This window comes from Lemur catta, chromosome 3, assembly GCF_020740605.2.
Source record: "Lemur catta isolate mLemCat1 chromosome 3, mLemCat1.pri, whole genome shotgun sequence".
NCBI lineage: Eukaryota > Metazoa > Chordata > Mammalia > Primates > Lemuridae > Lemur > Lemur catta.
This window is the reverse complement of record NC_059130.1, coordinates 80,971,362-80,992,808: the sequence shown is the minus strand read 5'-3', so window position 1 is coordinate 80,992,808 and position 21,447 is coordinate 80,971,362. Positions and strand designations below refer to the sequence as shown.

The window sequence follows — 21,447 nt, the reverse complement described above, 5'->3', positions numbered from 1 at the left end:
AAAGCACATTTTTTCAGAGTACATACTCTGGTCAAGGTGCTTCAATGTACAACATCTGTCTTTTACATCATAACTTTTTTGGGATGGTATGGGAATTTGGAAAATGAATCTTGGAGGCCCAATGGCTCTGGGAGTTTAAGTGCTAGTGGTGCTGATGGAAGTCGATGCCCAGGTTCTAACTGAGTTAACTGGCGGCACAAGGGTCCCTCCTGAGCTTAGGAGCCCTAGAAGAGGAAGAAGGTGGGTGTGGGGAGATTAGCAGTTCAGTTGAGATGTTTTGGGTTTGCCTGTGAGCTCCCCAGGGAAGCTTTCTGGAACACTGACTGGACATACAGAGTCTGGTATCCATCAGTCCATCCTTGGACTGTATTATCATTTGCACCACATCAAAATATACAGCCAACAAATAATTTCCATTCATCCACAATAGAAAACAACTCAACAACTTAGTATACACACCTCAGGTTGGTTGGAGCCACTGGCACTGCTTACCATCTGTTCCAAGGACCAGTCTCTAAGCTTTCTCCTGGGGAGGCCATGCACATAGGATAGGGACTGGTCACCAGTTGGTACAGAGCTGCAATAGCCATTTGCCTGAACGGGAATTGAAATGATAAATGCCTGAGTTGATGGATACCCCAATTACCCTGATTTGATTTATTCACATTATATGCCTGTGTCAAAACATCACATGTAACCTACAAAGATATACAACTACTATGTACACATAATATTTAAAATTAAAATATTAAAAAAGAAACAAAAGACAAATGGAAGCATGGAGCAGAAGAGGGGAAAGGGAAGAAAAAGAGGAAAGAAGGGAGAATAGGAGTGAGCCAACCAATTCCTGTAAAGACATTCCAGTTCTAAATGAACTTCAGCCCATGTAGTCAATGAAGAAAGCTTGCCTCAGCACCAATTTCAGCATTATGCATTTAACACATTTGAAAAATATATTTGCAGTTAGATGCTGTCTTGTGTGGGCAAGAAGACAAAAGAATAGGTAAAACATAAGGTATTTGTAGGCAAATGTGGAGTTCTTAATAGAGATAAAGGTATTCTTAGGCTGTTTTAATTAGTAGGTTCAGGAATGGCAGTGACCCCACCTTCTTTATATAACACACAAACCAAGTGAATTCTCCCTTGCCCTAAATCAACCCAGGACCAGGTTCCAGAAAACTAGGGACAGCCTCTATTCCCCAAAGCCTGGTGGAATTATTCAAACTAGCCATCCCAAGCTGCTTACCCTACCCTGCCTTGGTTTTCCCATGGAAACCCCACAATAAGTTCATGGCCTGTGCTTTTTCCTTCCCAATCCTCTTCTGCCTTCAGACCAGACTTTGTGCTTGCCCATGTGGCCCTGCATGGGGTGACATGGCCTCTTCTATTGGAAAACATGTATAATCAACTCTTCTCTCCATGTCTGTCACCTTACCATATCTGATTAAAACAAACTCCTGGCCACAAATCGAGACATATGGCTATTTTTAATATCAAGTAATTGAAAGAAGACACGATCGGAAGGACTCTCTGAAATCTGAGTGTCTGTACTCAATTAATGGTCACCTTGAATAACCTATCAGTATGGATAGCAACCTACAGATGCTTTGTGGTCATGAGCATTTTAAGGACAGACCAAGAGGGTCTTTAGAGTGGGAAGAGTAGGAAGGAATGACAGAGAGTTCTAGAATAGGCATAAAAATCACAAAAGTTATTTATTTGGCACATACTCTTTACAGGGCTCCACATGGGTGCCTTGCTTAAGTCATTCAATTTAACTCTTACTATGAGGTAGGAAGTAATAACTTTATTGTTTCATTTAGGAAATATTTATGGCTTACCTAGTCAGGGCTAGGAACTGTGATAGGTCGTACAAGTGAACAAGACAGATTGGGCCCCTGCTTTCACAGAACGTGCAGATAGGGGGAGGCATGGCTAACCACCGTGGCAGTACAATAAGGGGTGGTGAGCGCCACTCTTAGAACAATCCATGGTCCACCTGACCAGGACTTGGTGGTCCAGGTCTGATGGCAACGACATACAAGTTTAGGCTTGCAAGGTAAATCAGATTTGGATTTGGATAGGCTAATAAGTGGAGAGGAGGAGAAGAAGAGAAGAAAAAAGGTTACAGGAAAAGAGAACTGGATATAGAAAACTTCAAAGGAGCATGCCTGCCTGTGAAGGGAGAGAGATGGATGCTTTCAGAGCATAGTTTAACTTTTGGGAAAGGCAAAAGATAAATCTGGGCAGAGAAGGAGGAGAAAGACAGTGAATAACTTTCAGTCTTGTTAGCATCTATGCTTTATTCTGAGGGCAATAGGGAGCCATTGAAATGTTTTTAATATAGCAATGATTAGACCAGACTTGTCCAAAACTCATTCCCTAGTAAAATGTACAGACAAGATTTGAACCCTGCTTTGCATTACTACCCTATGACAAGAGAGATGCAACATTTAGTCCACAGAGCAATTTCACTCTTCAAAATATTTGGTTAAGCTTTTCAGACATATTGATTTCAGGACATTATATTTATTTGCAACATAAAATATTTCCATTTTCAGCCACATGTTTCTTTGCCTCTGAGAATTGATATGCTTCTATGTGATGGTGTTCTACAGAAACATTATCAACCCTTCATCATTGCCATGGTGTCAAGGTGTCCTTTACTCTCCTTTGCTCTCACTTAAACACTGAAATGTATTGAGTGCCCTTATCATCGGCACTACAGATACAGGGGAAAAAAGACAGGTATGATCCCTGCCCTCACAGGTCTTGTGGCCTAGACATTACAGACAAAATTTTATGGCCTCACCTATGGAAAGAGGAAAATATATCATACTCCTAGAAATGCTGTGAAGAATGGATGTCATGTATTTACAATATTTTATAAATCCTAAAACTATGTTTTTGTTATTGTTTGTGTATTTCTCTCCTATAATCTGATCTCCATGTGGACCAGGACTCTGTCTCGTACTCTGCTGATGCCTAGCATCAAAAACAGTGCTGAATCTGTTGAATGACTAGAGGAACTGTGTTGGAGAATGGTAAGGAGCTCTTGGTGCATTGGTTCAGGCCAGTTGCATGCTGGGTTTCAGACGTCAATCACCCTGGGCTGTAGGTTTCTCAAAAGTAAAGACTGTCTCCATGTGCTAAAAAAGATAAAATGGGGAATTTTGATCAAGATTCACAGTGTTTCTGACCTTAGGATTTGCCAGAGCACCTGCAAAATCTCAAATACTACGTACAGATTTCTTTCATTTGGTTTCCATTGGGTCACAGAATACTGCTTGGGGAATGACACAACAGCCTAAAGTAACTCTGCTCAATGCTATTTTTGTGATAATTGCTTAAAAGAATTGGTACAAATGAAGCATGGAAACCTAACACAGATTTAGTACCTTCTCTTAGGGTATGGGAACTTGCAAGAGTTGGAAGTATAACAAGTTTTTAAGATGCTTATAAGTAAAACTAATTGTAAGTGGTTGCGTTGTGGAAGTCATGAACACTCTCCTCCAGAACAAGTGAATGTGACAAATTGTCTCAATATTGTGCAATGGGTAGCTGGGGCTTGAGGGAAAATTTCCAGAGATAGCATCACATGCAGATTTGAAAAGTTCTATTTCTTAAACAACTTGGTCCAAGGTCTTGATGTGTTCTAGAAACCTGTTAAATGGCTCAAAACAGGGCGTTAGTGATAAGAACAACCATGAGAAAGGTGCAAATAAAAGGTCTGATAATATTTTTTTTTAAGAAATGTAGAATTGGGCCGGCGCGGTGGCTCATGCCTGTAATCCTAGCCCTCTGGGAGGCCGAGGTGGGTGGATCGTTTGAGCTCAGGAGTTCGAGACCAGCCTGAGCAAGAGCGAGACCCTGTCTCTACTAAAAATAGAAAGAAACTATCTGGCCAGCTAAAAATATATATAGAAAAAAAAAATTAGCCGGGCATGGTGGCGCATGCCTGTAGTCCCAGCTACTTGGGAGGCTGAGGCAGTAGGATCGCTTAAGCCCAGGAGTTTGAGGTTGCTGTGAGCTAGGCTGACGCCACGGCATTCACTCTAGCCTGGGCAACAGAGTGAGACTCTGTCTCAAAAAAAAAAAAAAAAAAAGAAATGTAGAATTGAAAAAAGTAATATTTTCAAATTGATATTGTATGTAATATGTGATTTTAATATATGCTTTGAACAAATGAATATGATGAATGTTAATCATTTGACTATTTTATTTATATTTGTAAAAATGTATATTTTATTTGCATTTTAACTTTTAGTGATGGAAACTTCAAACACAGGCACATGTAGAAAGAATAGTATAATGAAACTGCATATACTCATCACCAAGCTTTTATCGTCAATTCACAATCTTGTTTCATTTACACCCACATTACCCACCACCCCCATCAGAGAGGAAGTGAGCCCCAGACAGTGTGTGATTTCGTCCACATTATTTCAGCATGTATCTATACAGTTCTTAAAGTGTGGACCTCGGGCTAGAAGCTTCAACATCACTCGGGAACTTGTGAGAAATGCAAATTCTTGAGACCTATCCCAGACCCACTAAATAAAAATTTCTAGGGGAGAAGACCATAAATTTGTGTTTTCATTAAGCCTTCCAGTAACTGAAGTTTGAGAACCACTGCCCTAAGCATGAGGACTCTTTTTAAATACAACCATAATAATATTATCATTCTTAAAAACTTCCTTATTATTAACAATAATTCTTCATTATCATTAAATATCTAGTCAGTGTTTAAAATCGCCCAATTATCTAATAAATCTTTTTATAGTTTGTTTATTCAAAACAAGAACCAAATGGGATTCATATGTTGTGATTGGTTAATATCTCTCATGTATTTTTAAATTTCTAGTTCTTCTCACCCCCCTTTCTTTTTGTAACTTTTTTTTTTTATCAGTTTACTTGTTGAAGAAGCTGTGCTGTCTGCCCTATAGAGTTTTATACAGTCTGGATTTTGTTGCCTGCATCCCTGTGTTATTTAAGAAATTGTACCGTATATTTCTAGTCAAATAGTAGTTAGATCTAGAGTCTTGCTCATATTCAAGTTCAACTTTTCTGGCAGGATTTTTTTCATAGATGGTATATTTTCCCGTAAAAGCAAATGCTGTCTGGTTGTCTTTCTTTTTGTCATATTCACAGGCACCAGCACTCATTGCTTAAGTGTATTTTTTTTAATTAGGGCTTTGAAAATTGGTGATATGCTCATCCTATCATTACTTCTTCATTAGTTAACAGGAATACTTCTCTAATGAGAAACTTCTGTTCTTCAACAATAACTTAAAATACAATTTGCATAGAAAAAGGCAGACTGGTCCCAGCACTTTGGGAGGCCCAGCAAGTGGGAAGATAGCTTGAGGCCAGGAACTTGAGACCAGCCTAGGCAACATAGCAAGACCCTGTTTCTATAAAAATTAAAAAAAAAAATTCACCAGGATGAGAATGGACGCGCTTGGGACTCTGACTCGGGGGGATGGGCGGGACATGGACAATGTATATGACCTGAACTTATGTACCCCCATGATGAAAATAATTCAGTAAAATTTTCCAGGTTGGAAGGCTCCAAAAAAAAAAAAAAAAAAAAAAAATTCACCAGGAGGCATTTTGGTGCATGCCTGTATCCCAGCTACCTAGGAAGCTGAGGTGAGAGGACTGTTTGAGTCTAGGTATTCAAGGCTGCAGTGAATTATGATTGTATCACTGTACTGTGGCCTGGGTGACAGAGTGAGACCCCATCTCAAAAAAAAAAAAAAAAAAAAAGAAAAGAAAAAAAATACGAAAGAAAAGAAAAATGTAGACTATTGAATAAAATGCTCTATTATTTTATTTATTGGTTATTAAAATAGTTTGTTCCCTAGCATTCTTCTGAATGACCAATGAGCTTTGTTCTGTTTTTTAAAAGAGCATTATGAATGTATGGATTTAAACATATTTAATGTGTTTCAATCTACTGCAATTATTATTTTTATTGATGCCCAAATTATCTCATTTTTAAATAGCGGGAACCTCTTTAAGTTAGATTCTGAGTCTTTTGTGGACAAGTCTTGGGGGGTCTTTATATTTTTATTGCTTTTGGTACAAGTAGATGTTCCAGGCTCAAAGCTGGAATCAGCCATTGGAATTTATCTGAATACAAGGCAGGTGCTAGGGTGCTCATTGCTATGGAATCAGTCTCTGTTTCTAAGTTTTTTCAGTGGTCAAAGCTAGGAAATATATTTGTGAAAAAGAGTTTGTACTGCTATTTCCAATTCAAATGTAGGACTATAGGGGTTTTATGTAATTTTATCAATGTTATATCTGTATTTCATTTCTCCTATACCAAAAATCGCAAGTGTAAAAACCACCAAGGTGATTATTCACATGCTGTATCCCACTACAGAATAACAATATCAACATAAAAGTTATTGAAAATATTTAAAGATACATTTTCACAAAATATTTTCCATACAGTAAATATCTCACCAGGGACATACAAGTCATTATGTTTTAAAGTAATTTACAATAGTTCCACTCCGTTTGGTTTTATTGCTGATTAATGTATAGTTAGGTTCATGTGGTAGCCAGTCTCCAAGGTGGCTCCAGCGATCCCTTCTTCCCAGTTTATGTCCCCTATCCCCCAACATTTAATTAGGATGAGTCTATGTGACCAACAGCATACTGCAGAAGTGATGGTATGTCACTTCTGAGATTAGACTATAAAATATATTGTGGCTTCCTATTTGGTGTGCATGCTCTCTCTTTCTCTCTTTGATAACTCAACTTTTTGGGAATCCAGCTACCATGCCATGAGCAGCCCTAGAGAGGGGCCTAAATGGACAAAAACTGAGACCTTTGCCAACAGGCAGCAAGTAACTGAGACCTTTGGCAATAGCCATGTGAGTGAGTTTGAGTTTGGAAGTGGATCCTCTAGCCGTCAAGCCTCCCTGGATGATGTCTGGAGTGAAATCTCACGAGAGACCTTGAGGAGTGGCTTAGATGAAAGCAACTCATCTAAGCCACTCCTGGATTCTTGTCCCTCAGAAACATTGTGAGATAATACATATTTATTGATTTAAGCTGCTAAGTTTTGGGGCAATTTGTTATTCGGCAATAGTTAACTAAACCAGATGTATTTTATTTTGTTTTTGATTTTTAGGAATTGGTTTTCTTAACATTTAATTTTGTTTTATAATTATGTAAAATATTTATGCAGTCGCAAAACCAAATCTACAAAATAAGATTTATTCAGAGAAGTTTCTATTTTTGATTCCTCCATCATGTTTTATCTATCGCCAATAGATAACCATTTTTTTAAGTTCTTAATTAATTCCACCATTTAAAAAAAAAGGGATAGGCAGATGATGATAGAGTGATAAAGAGATAGAGACCTGGTAGCATAAACTACATACTTTTCTCTACCTCGCTTTTATTAAATTAATAATATATCTAGTTAGATTACTCCATACAACGATACATATTCTTCATTTTATAGTTTCACCGTACTGCATGTATGGATGTACATACACCCTAGTTTATTCAACCAGTCCCTTATTGATGGGCATTTAGGTTGTTTATAGTTTTTTGGTATAACAAGTAACGTTGTAATGGATACTTTTTGTATCAATATTTTAATATTTTTTGAGTATGTCTTTGGGAAAGATTTCTGAAAGTGAGATTTTCATGTCAAAAGGTAAATGCATATGTAGCTCTGCTAAGTTTTGTGAAATTTCCTTTCAAAGCTGTTGTTCCATTTTAAACTTCTTCTATCAGTGTAGCAGAATATCTGTTTCCCCATAGCTTTCCAATAAGGTATGTTGTCAATTTCCTGGATTTTGCCAATGAGAAATTGTATCTCAGTGCAGAATGAATTTACATTCTTTTTACTAAGAGCAAGGCTACATCTTTTGATATGTTTAAGGCCCATTTATATTTATTTTTCTATGAACTATCTATTAGTATATTTTGCCCATTTTTCTGATAATTTACTGTCCTTTTTCTCCATTTTCAGATAGAAGCTTTTATAGAAGAGGAATATATTTGTGATACAAGTTGCAGATTTTTTCTCCAGTTTATCAAATGTTAATATACTTTGTTTACAGTGATTCTGGCCATGTATGTATGTGAAAATTATCACTCTGTTTCTTATTGTATCTGCTGTTTGAGTTATAGTTAAGAAAGTTTCCTCTTATCACAGATAACAGAGGAAATCATCAAGTTTTATTTGTACAACTTATATAGTTTTTTTTTTTTACACTTAAATCTCTAATCTATTTGTGATGTATCCTATATATGTATGGTATATGAGGAATAGGCACAATTTAAAACTCCCTGTGGCTATCCAATAATCCCAGTATCACTGATTAAAAAGTCCATCTTTTCTTTACTAATTTGCGACATCACCTTTTTCATACACAAAATTACAATATGCCATTGTGTCTATTTTCGGATTTTTCTTTTCAATTCCATTGGTCTTTCATCTATTCATGTGCCAAAACCACACTATTTTAAATATGGAAACTTTTATGTTTTAACATCTGGTAATGGTATCTTACCCATTACCCATGTTGCTCTTCTTTTCAGAGTTTTTCTGATTATTCATGCTTGTTTGTTATTGCAAATTAACTTTATAATCAAATTGGCTCATTGCAAAACAAAAGGAAACAAAACTATAATACTATTTTTGTTGGAATCCCATCAGATTTATAAATTACCTCAGGGAGGATTGACATCTTGATGATATTATCTTTTTCTGTACAAGAACACAGCATACCTTTCCATTTTTCCAAATACATCCTTGTGTCTTTCAGGAGTGCTTTATATTTTTTCTCATAAAGGTTTGGACATTTTTTGTTAAGTTTATGCCCTGGCATTTGATTTATTTATTCAGTTAATTTAGTTGTGCATTTTCCTCCATTTTATCTTCTATCTAGTTTTTTTAATATATATATGAAGGCCATTGATTTGTGTTATTGATATTATAACTTTCTGGTTTGCCAAATTCTCTTTATTGTTTTCATAGTTTTCTCATTAGCTGTTTAGAGATTTAAAATATATAATCTTGTCATCTGAAAACAGTTTCACTTCTTCTTTTCTAATTATTATGCCTATAATTTCTTTCTTCTATTTAATTACATTGGCACATACCTTCAGCATAATGTTAAAAACCAATGGAGATAGTGGGTACTCTTGACTTCTTCCAGACTATAATGAGAAAACCTCTAGTGTTTGCCCATTAAATTAGATGTTGGCTTTGGGCTAGTATACAGAGAGAGGTATTTTGAAAACAAAAATGAACAAGCCACAATTCTTATTATCAGGGGACTTACAGACTTGTGGAAGGAGACAGATAAGGAAACAGCCTATTTTAATAGTATGAGAACATCCACTTAGGAGTATGCACAGATTCACTTAGAAATACATTAGGAAAGGCATTTACCACAGTCTTGAAAATCAGACAATAATGCTTCTTAGTGGAGCTTATATCTTAGTTGAGATCTTCATGTGATTAGAAATTAATCAAATGAAGATGGAGGGAAGAGAATTTACCCAAAAGGAATAGCATGGGCAAAGGATGGGAGGTCAAAGGGAACAGAACTCTATTTGTGGAAGATAATTTCAGTTTAGTGAAAGGTGGGGATGAGAGAGAAATAGAGAACAGACAGAGTTGAGGTAGAATGGTAAGTCAAAGAGTTTGCATTTTATGCTAGGGCAATGGGGATTTAACAATAATTTTTACGTGCTTTAAGCAGAGGCAACACTTGTTCAGTGATTTTGAAATTTCTCCTAACAGAGGTGTAGCACATATATCTCTGCTCTTTTAGTGGTGTTACGCTTTGCTACGTAGTTTGCTTTGACTAATGGGATGTTAGTGGATATGACATGAGCGCAGACTTAAAATGTGCTTTTGTGGTTGACTTTGTCCTCTTGAATAGTTTCCATCACCATGAGAAGAACATGCTTTGAGGAGCTCAGTGGATTCAGAATAATAAGAAAAGCACAGAGCATACCTGAACCAAATCCACAGTTTGGAGCCAAGCCCAGACAAGCCCAACTGAGAAAAATAAAAGCTGCCTTAGCTCACATCTGTAGATGTACCCATAAATGATTATTGTTATAAACCACTGAGGAGTGGGGTGATTGATTACACGGAAGTATTTATTGCAATAGCCGACCAATACAAAAAAGGAAGTTGAAAGACAGGAAAGTCAGTTGGAAGATAATTAAAATCTCCCTGGTGAGACAGAATGGTGGTCTGACTAGAGTGATGACAGAGGAAACAAAAGGAAGAGGACATTTGGAGAGACATGAAGGAGGTAGAATTAAAGGACTCAGTGATTGGTTGGATATCAGAGTGTCAGGGAGGGAGAGGAGGAAAGTATGCCTAGGTTTCTTGCTGGTGTGACTGGGAGAATAGTGGGACCATTCTGTGAGGCACAGAACACAGGAAGAAGAGCGGGAGCAAAGGTTCTGCCTTGGACATGCTGAATCAGAGCTACAAATGCACAACCAAGTGGAAACATCCTTGATATCTGTCTATTCATCCATAAAATTATGAGGATAACATAATGTGCCTCTACCTACCTCACAGGGCTATTGTGAAGAAAGAACAAGACAAAACCTGTGAAAGAGCTTTGAAAAGCATACCCTCCAAATCAACTGTGATGATTATTAAAATAAAAGCACTAACACTTTCATTTTCATGGTGCCAGATGCAAAAAAGAAAGAAAGAAAGAAAACCACTCTAATTTTATTTTTGAAACTGCACTACTGAGTTTGTTGCTAGTCACACATTCTTTTTTATTCTTCTGAGAGAAGGCAGAACTAATGCTTCTGAGAAACAATATAAACAATATGTATTTTTTTCAAAAACTTACCCATAAGGAGTGGAATTTGGAGGCAAAAAGATCCTTGGGCTAGCTGTCGAAGAGCCAGGCTCTTTTCTTGTAAGACCTTGGACAAACCATTTCAGTTCTCTGGGTCTCTCTTTATGAAAGGAAGCTTTGTATTTGTTGATTTCTAAGGTATCTTACTATTCATATATACATATATATATATATATATATATATATATATATATATATATATATATATATATATATAATCATGGATTCTCTTAACATTTTCAGCTTCCCTTCCCTCCTACCAATAATACTTTTCAAACTTACTCCGTAATTTGGGAAAGAGTTTCATACTTGCCCATCCTCACCCATGTTAGCTCAGCCTGTATCAGCAACTTCTCTTTTGGAGCCAATTCAGCCAGTCCAGATTGCTTGTTACATCCCAGGCAGGAAAGCTTATTTTCATCTATGTGTGAGTGATAAGGATCTAGAAGGAGTTCTGATTGGTGCGCTTCTGTAATTGCGGCAGGATTCCACTTACCACTTAGTCAAGGTGGTAATGAGGGTCTCTGTACCAGGAAACTGTGTCTGCCATCTGGCGGGCCAGCACCACATGCCCGCCCAGCAGACAGAACCAATTAGCCGGTCCCCGCACCTCCCACAAGGCCTGCCTATGTTTGGTGGCTGTGTGTTAGCCCCGCTGAGCCTCCCCCGAGAAACCCTGTGGAGTCCTGGGAGGGGAGGGGAAAATCATCTCCCTCTGGGACCACAGAGCTGGCAAATAATCCAGATCATGGAAGTTCCAGAACAGTTTACCCAATGAACATTCTACCATTTCTAATGGCAAATGCAAAGTCCATGGCAGGAATGGGCAGCTTGATGTGTTAGGAGGAGTGTCAAGAAACAGACTTCCATGTATAAGAGAAAAACTAGAAATGGCTTAAATGCCCTTAAAGGATTTGTTAAATGAACCATGTTATGTCTGTATAAAGAAATGGATAGAGTTTGGTGATTAAGGACCTAGAACCTAGGCTTGAATTGTGGCTCTGCAACTTCTTGGCTTTATGACTTCAGAAGGGCACTTGACCTCTCTGTTTCTCAGTTTCCTCATCCACGCACTGAAAATAATAAAAGTTCCTACCTTATAGGGTGCTTGGGAATAGTAAATTAGTTAATATAAGCAACGAGCTCAGAATAGTGCCTGGCACATAGTAAATGCTATCTAAGTGTTAGTTCTGAGTGTAGCTCACATGCAGCCATTAAAGATCATGTGTAGGATAAATTTTTTTTCATGCCAAGGGGAGAATTCTTGATGTGAAGTGAATCAAGTGGAATAACAGAGAGTATGGACATAATGATTCTCATTATATATCTGTGCATGGAGGAAAGAAGGGGACGAAAGGGAAAGAAAACCACTAGTTTTCTTTGGTTGAGTTTTATTTTCTTCTTATTTATATTCTCCTGTTTTTCCAAAATATCTACCTGATTATGTAATATTTTATAATTAGAAATACCAATAAAAATGTAAGTAAAGGGGAAAAAAGAAAGAAAACCTGGGCAAACATCCTATCAGCACACTTGAGTCACTTTAACTTTCTGGGTCTCAGTTTTATCATCTATGCTACCGTGACAGAAATAACAGTGGCATCTACCTCACAGCATTAATTCCAAAGAGTAAATAATAAAATTTACCTGAAAGCAGCCAGTCAGCAATAAAGTGTTTTATAACTATAATATTATTACCAAGGTCATTCTTGGGGAGCAAAAACAACAACAAATATATTAATGACAGAGTCAAAATTAGGGTAAAAACTCAGAGGTCTTTAAATTCATAATAGATTATTTCACCTCCACATGCAATATCTCCTGCTCTAACAAGGCCCTAAATTCAAGGATTCACCATGGGAAAGGCAAAAGAACACATCAACCGAGGACTGGGAGGCCTGAGTTCCAGCTCAGATTGTGCCACTAATATTTTGGGCAAATCATTTTTGTTTCTGGACTTCAGTGTCCAATTAGACCTTGCAGAGTGCAGTCTGAGGTCCATAGATGGTCTGCTAACCACTCCAAAATTGTAATCCTTTGTATGGTTCTTAGCAAAAGATCACAAATCCATAGGCATTCATTTTCCCCCTCTGCTACAGATGAGCTAGCATCTCAGCGATTTAGAAAAGGCTATTAAAATCACAAACTAAAAATAGTTATGTTAGAGTTTACTGCAGACTCTAATTCAGTATTCTATTAAAATATCTGGCTGTGGCTTAATGCTTGGCTGCATTGTAAAACTCCTACTCTGTGTATCCATTTAATTGCAATTTCAGCAATTTTGGAAATAGTACTTTGTTATCAATGAATCATTAGTTTTGTCTTGGTTTAGATCCAGTTTTCAATTGCTGCTATACTTGCTTTTTAATTACAAATTACTAATCATTCAGATTCATCATTATCAAGTTAGTTTGTTATGGATTGTTTGGTTGATTGTGAACAGAATGCAGTGATATATATTTCTATCAAGACAGTTTGGGGCCTGTAATTTTTTGATATCTAGACATGGTTGCACTGGATTTTAAAAGTAAATTATCTCTTCCAGTAATATGAAAGCAGACAGACCCTTCCCCTCCAACGTGCCCCAGCTTTGCATATATAATGATACTTATCACTGTGTCGCTGAGTATCACTGAGTTAGCCACAGGCAGAGTAGGATGACCAACTCAACTGATCGTGAACAAAGATGCAGTGTACAAAATAACCTTGAAATTCATTTTCATATTGAAAAAAAACTGGTTCTATTTTCTATCTCATGCAAAATATATTAATTACCATTTGTACAAGTATATGTTTGTATGAACCTGTGTTTTTATCTGTGTTTTCCTAATAAACTACCAGGAAAACTTGGGTCTTTCTTGTTACTCACTTTGCCATCCAGGAATCTGCTATTGTTTGCTCCTTTTAGAAGTTTCTGGTTGTTCTCTGGTTTCTGAATGTTCTCTGGGTGCTTGCTCTCTTCCCCACCATCTGGGTTATAATTGGTTTGCTCATCCGTGAGGTTAGTAGGAGCTGGGAGGCTTGCATTACCAGTTGTGGGTTTCTGGAGCACTGTTTGAGTTTCTGTTTTCATGTTCTCATTCTCCTTGCTGTGAAGAAACAGTTTTGCACTTTGTTACTCACAGGCAGCCTCTTCATGTGCTAGGCTGGTATAAGAATGGAAGGTGTTAGTTTGGTGGTGTGAACAGTGGTAACTCAATACGGTGGAACGTAGAAGAAAACACTGGTTATTTGTTTGTGGATCATTTACCATAGAAAGGCCATGTTTTTGTCTTTTCAGGCTTTGTCTTTTCCCTTGCCCTCTTCCTCATACTCGTAAAGATAATCTATCCATCTGCTCCAAAACCCTTATTGTAAGTAATGAGCAGTGTGAAAAATGAACCCTAGAGGTTATCACATTTCTTACTTATAAATCTAACAGGTACTTTCAGCATCAGAAATGGAAGAAAGTCAAAACAGTTTTCCAGCTCCAATTCTGCTCCATGTTTCTCCTCTGTTGCCCCACCTTGAGACTTCTTTTTCTCTTAGTAGTCTTCCAGTTAAGTTTAATAGCAAGCAGAGAAACGAAAGAAAAAAAACTGTAGGAATAATTCAAAGAAGTGCAAATAAAAAACAAAATTTAAAAATTGTTCAATCTTGTTTATAACTAAAGACTTACTAATCAAACACTAACAAGGCACCATTTTTAAACATAGAAAACAGATATAATTCTCATAGTGGGATACCTGAGAAAACATATTATAAGCCAGGAAGTTGAAACATTTTGACATAGATCGGCCGGGCGCGGTGGCTCACGCCTGTAATCCTAGCTCTGGGAGGCCGAGGCGGGTGGATCGCTCGAGGTCAGGAGTTCGAGACCAGCCTGAGCAAGAGTGAGACCCCGTCTCTACTAAAAATAGAAAGAAATTATCTGGCCAACTAAAAATATATATACAAAAAAATTAGCCGGGCATGGTGGCTCATGCCTGTAGTCCCAGCTACTCGGGAGGCTGAGGCAGTAGGATCGCTTAAGCCCAGGAGTCTGAGGTTGCTGTGAGCTAGGCTGATGCCACGGCACTCACTCTAGCCCGGGCAACAAAGTGAGACTCTGTCTCAAAAAAAAAAAAAAAAAAAAAAAAAAAAAACATTTTGACATAGATCAATTTTTAAGACTGTGTATTTGAAAAAATGCAAAAGAAAAAATTTGGAATCTATAAATAATTAATGATAGGTAGATATATTTAATATTTCATTCTGTGTTCATATGATGGAATGTATGAAGCCATTAAGATAGCTGTGAATAATTTTAATGGCACACATAAATGTCCAGTTATAAAAATAAGTGGAAAGCATGACTATCTCAAATATGTAAAATGCATACGTATAATGTGTGTGTATATTAAATCTAGAAAAAAATATGCTAGAAGTTCACAGTAAATATCTCTGGGTGGTAGAACTCAGGGTATTACATTACACTCCAATACATTATATCATATTCTATCTTATAATATTATTGTTCTAAATTTTCTACATGAGAAAATGTTACTTTATAATAAAAAATAAATTTCAAAGTAGCTATGCCTTGCACCTAGAAGACATCTATTATATAAATTCTAACTATTATTATTGATACAGGGGAAAAGATCTATTTTAAAGCATGTCATGTTATCCGAACATAAAACAATTACTCCAATACTTGTTGATTTGAATAGGCCAAACCTTAATTTTATAGTCATCCTCTTGGTAGTAGTGGTAGCACAAGAAGAAAAGAAGGCCTAGGAAAGAACTCTGATGGAAACCTACATTTAGAGGGAGTTGATCAGAAAAACAAGACGGGTTGGCTGGGCCCATTGAGTGGCCACCTAGGGTTGGAGACGATGGATTTGTGTGGCGTAAGTCTGAGGGGGTGGATGGCACTGCACCCAGTAATCCTCATGCAGATGCAAAGAAGGCAGACAGGGGGGTATACCAGGACTGGGGCTTTGCCAGACGAATGTAGTCAAGTGATAATAGTGCAAGATGGACATACTAGAAGGAGATTTTATGTTTGACAAATAGTTTTTGCAATGAGAGAAGAGATATACTATCTCTTCCCTGACTTTAAGAAACTTATTTCATTTGGTTGTCCAAAAATAACATAAACAATAAAGTTAACAACTGGTAAAACTTGATTCTAGAAGTCAGGATAGTTCTTACCTTTGCAGGGAGCTATATAGTCCAGAAGGAAGCATGAAGAGACTTCTAGGATACTGGGCCCTTCTGTTTCTTGATCTAGGTGTTTGGCGCGTGGGTATATCATGTTTGTGAAAATTCAGTGAGTGGTAGACTTATGACATGTGCACTTTTATGTAAATGTAAATATATTTCTATAAAGTGTTAAATTGGTATAAAATTTACATAAATACTAGGAAACATACCTAATCCATATATAAATAAATACCAAATGAATGTCACAAAGAATCAGTACTATTTGGAGTTCATAAGAAAGAGAAGTAACTATGGTCTGCGATGATTACAAAAATAATAGTATTGCTGAACATTTAACTACATGACAGCCACACAGTATTTATTTACGTATGTTAGTTTATTTATTCCTCAAATCAACCCTATAAGCAGGTGCTCATCTTATTCTCAGTTTAGGATGAAGAAAATAAAGTTTGGAAAGTTTATGTGATTTGCCCAATTCTACATAGTTTTTCATTATTGGAGCCAGGATTTAAACCTATTGCCAGTAGAGTTAAGGGAGGATCCATGGAAGTTTGGGATTATGTGAGGGACAGAAAGTAGAGGAGCAGGCAACCAAAGTAGGAAATGCAGGTTGTGAAGGCAAAAATGGTCACGGGTCAGAGATAACTCTTCTGGATGAAGGCGTGGGTGATATATTATCTTTGCTTTAATCATCTTCAAAATCCTTTCGCAGCCAGTCTCAGGACAGAATTGCTCAAGAAATGTGACATGTATCTGCCTGTCTTGTAAAACAGCCACAGTAGATATAAAACCAAAAATAACTGTTAAATCTGTTTCAAGTAAAAGCTGTTTTTTTTTTCCAAAAAAAATACATAGCACTTTAAAAATTATCATGAAAATGACTCTCCAGCTGAGAAACGATATGTGTCTATGGTTAGCACAAACAATTACTCGTCAACACACGTTGGTCGTTATGTTGTTCACAAACTCACAGTTCTTTCTTCTGGGCTTGTCTGCTATCTACCTACATTACTGAAAATAGAAATTTGCCATTTCAAAGGAAGAAAAAAAAATGCCATCAATACTGTCTTGGAAGTGAGACACAGCCAGCTTCTGCCTATGTACTTCTGACCTCAGCTGCTGCTCCCAGGGTGCCACGAAGAGTTTAGTGTCATCCAGGAAGGAGAGCAATTAAGGAGGATTACTGTGTTGCTGGATGATAAATAAATGAGGAGAAAACTGTCCAATTGTTCCCTCTCTCGCAGTGGGCTCTTCCTGCAAACCAGCCCTTTAGAAACAGCCTCCTCTAGAGCTCAGCATCTCAGGGTTATAAAGAAACACTGCAAGGGTGTCTGGTAGCATCCTCCGCCCAAAGCAATGTAGGGATCCCCATCGGCCCCACCTCCGTGTAGCTCCGGCTCACCAGATCTCACATTTGATTTGGATTACACCCCTGCTGAGAACATAAAATCTCAAATGGAGGACCCAGGGGGCTCAGCAAAAGGTCACCAGATGCCATCTTAAAGGTCTGCCAGCCTTGGCAGCGACTCAATGCCACCAATTTCCAACTGTGCACCATCGAACAGGCCCTAAACCCTCTGGAGAAGACAGCCTAGAGTGTGCCAACACAGTGAATGGGGATCTAATTTCAGTAAATGAAAGCGTGTTCTTATTTGGGAGTAATAAGAGATAATCAACACAACCAGACTTTTCTCTTTTTAAAAAGACAATAAAAAATAAAATAGTAAAGCGGAGGGGAGTACAGCTGAAAATCTCACCAAACTCCACAGGGAAGCTGAAATGTGAAGCCTGTGCTAATGTAGCAAATGTTATTGTGTTGAAGTGTGAAGGCTTTTTTTTTTTTCGTTTTTCTCTTTTTTTTTATGCCATGGAGCCATAACATGTATTATTATCATAGAAATTTCTTCTTCAAAAAGATCTTAAAAGTATTTTCATTCAACTCCCAAACCTATGCCTAAATCATTTCTTCATCATTGTAATGATATTAGCTAATATGTTCTAAATGCTTTCATGCATCAGCCATCACACATATATTCATATACGTTCTTCCATGTTGTGTGACTTTGGGCAAGTTACTTCACATCTCTGATTTTCAAGTTCTCATTTGTAAGATGAGAAAAATAATCCTGATCCAGATAAGATGCGTAAAATATTGAGCACCTAGCCTGGTGCTCAATCAGTCCTTAACAAATGATAATTTTATGTTAGTCATAAGTTAAAGTGTTAGCTCCTTTATAAACTCCCTCATCACCCAGGTGCAAAGGGATGCTCTTTCCTCTGGACTCCAAAATTTTCTTTATTGATAGACAAAACTAGAGTTCATAAGGTCAAGTTTTTGTAATATGTAGCAACTCAGGGAAATCTATTTAAATAGATAAAAAGAGATAATATCATCTATTTACCAGTCATAGTAAATACAAGTTCAAGAAATCACCTACTTTAAAAAAACAAATATTAATTAGCATTAAAAATCTGTTCTGATAAAGCAGGATTCTTCTGAATCACATTCCCTCGTTTCAGGGGTAAGAAAAACCTGAAACACTGTTGCATCATCATGTCCTCAGGTAGATTATTCCCAGGGGCTTTACAGACTGTGCAGCTTCTAAATCTTGGAGCCAACCTTTATCGGCATGAAATTTAATGTCTTTTGCACTTGCATTCTCTCCTGTTTTGCTTTTGCAAGTCTAAGCAAAATGATTGTATAATGGTCTGGCCTCTTCACCAATTATCTCTGTGCTGTAGGGCACAGTTTCTGAGCCAGGTCTTCTATCTGTACTCTGAGAGGCTGCAGCATAAACAGTTCTCTCTCTTTATCATCCCCCTGGATGCATCCCCACAGTCTATGAGAATGGGGGGGCAATAATTATTGCTATGTTATGTTGTTTAATTGGGTTGAGCTCAATCAGGGAAATCTAAAGAGATCACAGATTTTAGAAAGTGTACTCTACAAATATAAATCTGTGCTATCTCAAAATTTTAACTGGTGAAACTAAACGTGGCCAGGTAGTATATTATCTCCTTACATAAAGTTTCCATATATATATATATATATATATACACATGAACTTTTGTTTTTTCTTTTAAACCGAAGGTAGATTATACAGCTTTGTAATCTTTAAAAAAATTTTTCCAGTTGACAATATAATGTGGATATATTTACTGGTCAACACTTGTGACTCTGCAACAACATTTTACATGTCTGAATAGTATTTCTTATACGGATATACAAGAGTTAATTTAACTTGTCCTATATTGTTGAATGTTAACTTGGTTTCCAACTTTTTATCCATCTAAATATTGCTGCTATGCTGGAGATGTTCTTTTTGCGCCTCGATTCTCACTATCCTTCTCCACCCCAGGAAGCTGACCTGGGTGGACTCTATCAATGGCTCCCATGTCCTCCAGTTCTGGTTGGTTCTGGCCAATGTGCAGCTTCAGCAGGAGGTGGTTTCTTTCCTGCAAGGTTGACTTAGGCTACTTGCGTCTCTTGACCAAAGGCTGGTACTTTTCTCAAGATGGACTGAGCTACAAGAAGCTAGATGCTTCCTGCATTATGTTTCAGTAATATTCTCTTCTCATCCCATCAGCTCTGGTGCTTGTACCAACCTTGCAGCTGCCAACCCAGGAGGCCTGCTCTGTACCATGCAGTTCTCTTCATCTCAGCCTGCGTCTTTGTAATTAGTCCCTTTGTAGCTAAATCTTTCTTGAATCATCCTAATTTGAGTGTGTAATCTGTTTCCTACTGGGACCCAGATTTATACTTTCTTATGTAAATCTTGAAACTAAACCATTACGCCCGTCCATAATTGTTTTCACAGGCTTGATACATGGATACAGATTTTATGCCAAAGTACATACATTTTTAAGACTTTTGATGACTATACTGTAAATAAACCAGTAGCACATCAGTATTGTTTTTCTCTAAACTCTTGTCAACCCTGGGGATTACAATTATAAAAACATCGTTAATCTGCTTTGTAAATAATATCTCATTGCTGTTTAAATTTCTTTTATTATCATTATCATGTGGGTTGAATTTTTTCCCCACATATGTATTGTTCATTTTAATTTCTTCTTTTGTGAATTGCTTGTCTAGGTTTATGGCCAATTATTGATTGAGATTGGACTGCTCATCTTTTTCCTGTTGATTTTAAGAGCTCTTTATGCAGTAAGAGGGTTAATTTTTTTGCCGTCATATTTGTTATAAATAGTGTTTTGGTTTTGACTTTTTATTTTATTTTTTGAAATATAGAATTTCAAGTGGTAAAATAACAACCATTACATCAAAGTTTCAATATTTGGGATCAATGGGCACCTATTTTCCAAAGCATTTATTTGACATTCAGTCACATAATGCCATGTACTCTTACTTAAAGAGACATGCCTATGTCTTATGCTACAGGAATATGTCCAGAAAAACAGTACATCATGCTTCTTTATACTTCTAACGGTGCCTAGAATAAACACATAAAAACAAAAATAAAAAACAAACAGAAAGCAAGCAAACAAAAATCATTGTAAGAGATTAATAAAGAAGCAATTTCATTCAGTGGAAAGGGCTTAAAAGAAGTATGCTTTTAACATATTACTTCATCTTGAACTTGTGAAAATGGAGATAATAGTGTCCTCTGTGATATTATTGGTCAGTTTTAAGGAGAGAGTGAATTCATGGCTATTAAGTTATTTACATAGATTATATGGTGGGAAAAACAATAAACAAAGATAAGGTTTTTTTTTTTCTTATCAGTTGTTTCTAAAAAAATACGTAGAGTACTTGGATTTTCAAATCATACAATTTATCCAGGGTTTATGTAGGAACTATAATTGGGCACTGCTATCATCTCTTGCCTGGATTACCATAATGACACCCTAAATGGTCTCTCTCTTTTCACTTGTGTCTCTTCCAGTTTATCTACCACTCAGCAGCCAGAACCATCCTTTGGAAAACATAAATACAATATGTGCTCCACTGCTTTCAATTTTCCAATGGTTTCCCATGCTGCATAGAATAAAATCTAGAGTTCTACCATGGCCCACACAAGTTATGATCTGAGCCCTGCTGGCCTCTCTGACCTCATTCCTGTCCCTCTCTCCTTTCCACACTGTGCTGCACAAACATTGGCTTTCCTGCTCCCCCTTCAACACAATAAGAGGCCTTATTTGGGGGGTTCTGTCTGCCCAGAATGCTCTTCATTCAGATATTTGCATGATTTGCTTTCTCTATATGTCTGTGGAGTCATGAGGATGGAGGTGGACACCTGCAGTGTCCCTTGGGTCATGCTGGACTTCAGGGGCAGGAAAGTGGCAGCTACATGGGTTTCCTGATCCTGTACACTGTACTCCCAGTAAGGGATGCTGTTCTACTTTCTATAAGGCAAGCGTAAGGCAA

At 37.2% G+C, this 21,447-nt stretch overlaps 1 protein-coding gene across 1 annotated transcript in view; it reads right to left on the bottom strand.

The window, feature by feature from the left end:
• C3H1orf87 (chromosome 3 C1orf87 homolog) overlaps nt 1–21,447 on the bottom strand; it is a 72,716-nt gene that overhangs the window by 42,640 nt on the left and 8,629 nt on the right. Inside the window, exons 3-4 of the mRNA XM_045546429.1 lie at nt 13,741–13,960; nt 460–594 (exon numbers count right to left, since the gene is read on the bottom strand). Of these exons, the coding sequence (XP_045402385.1) occupies nt 460–594; nt 13,741–13,960 (355 nt within the window). The remainder of the gene's footprint in view (nt 1–459; nt 595–13,740; nt 13,961–21,447) is intronic.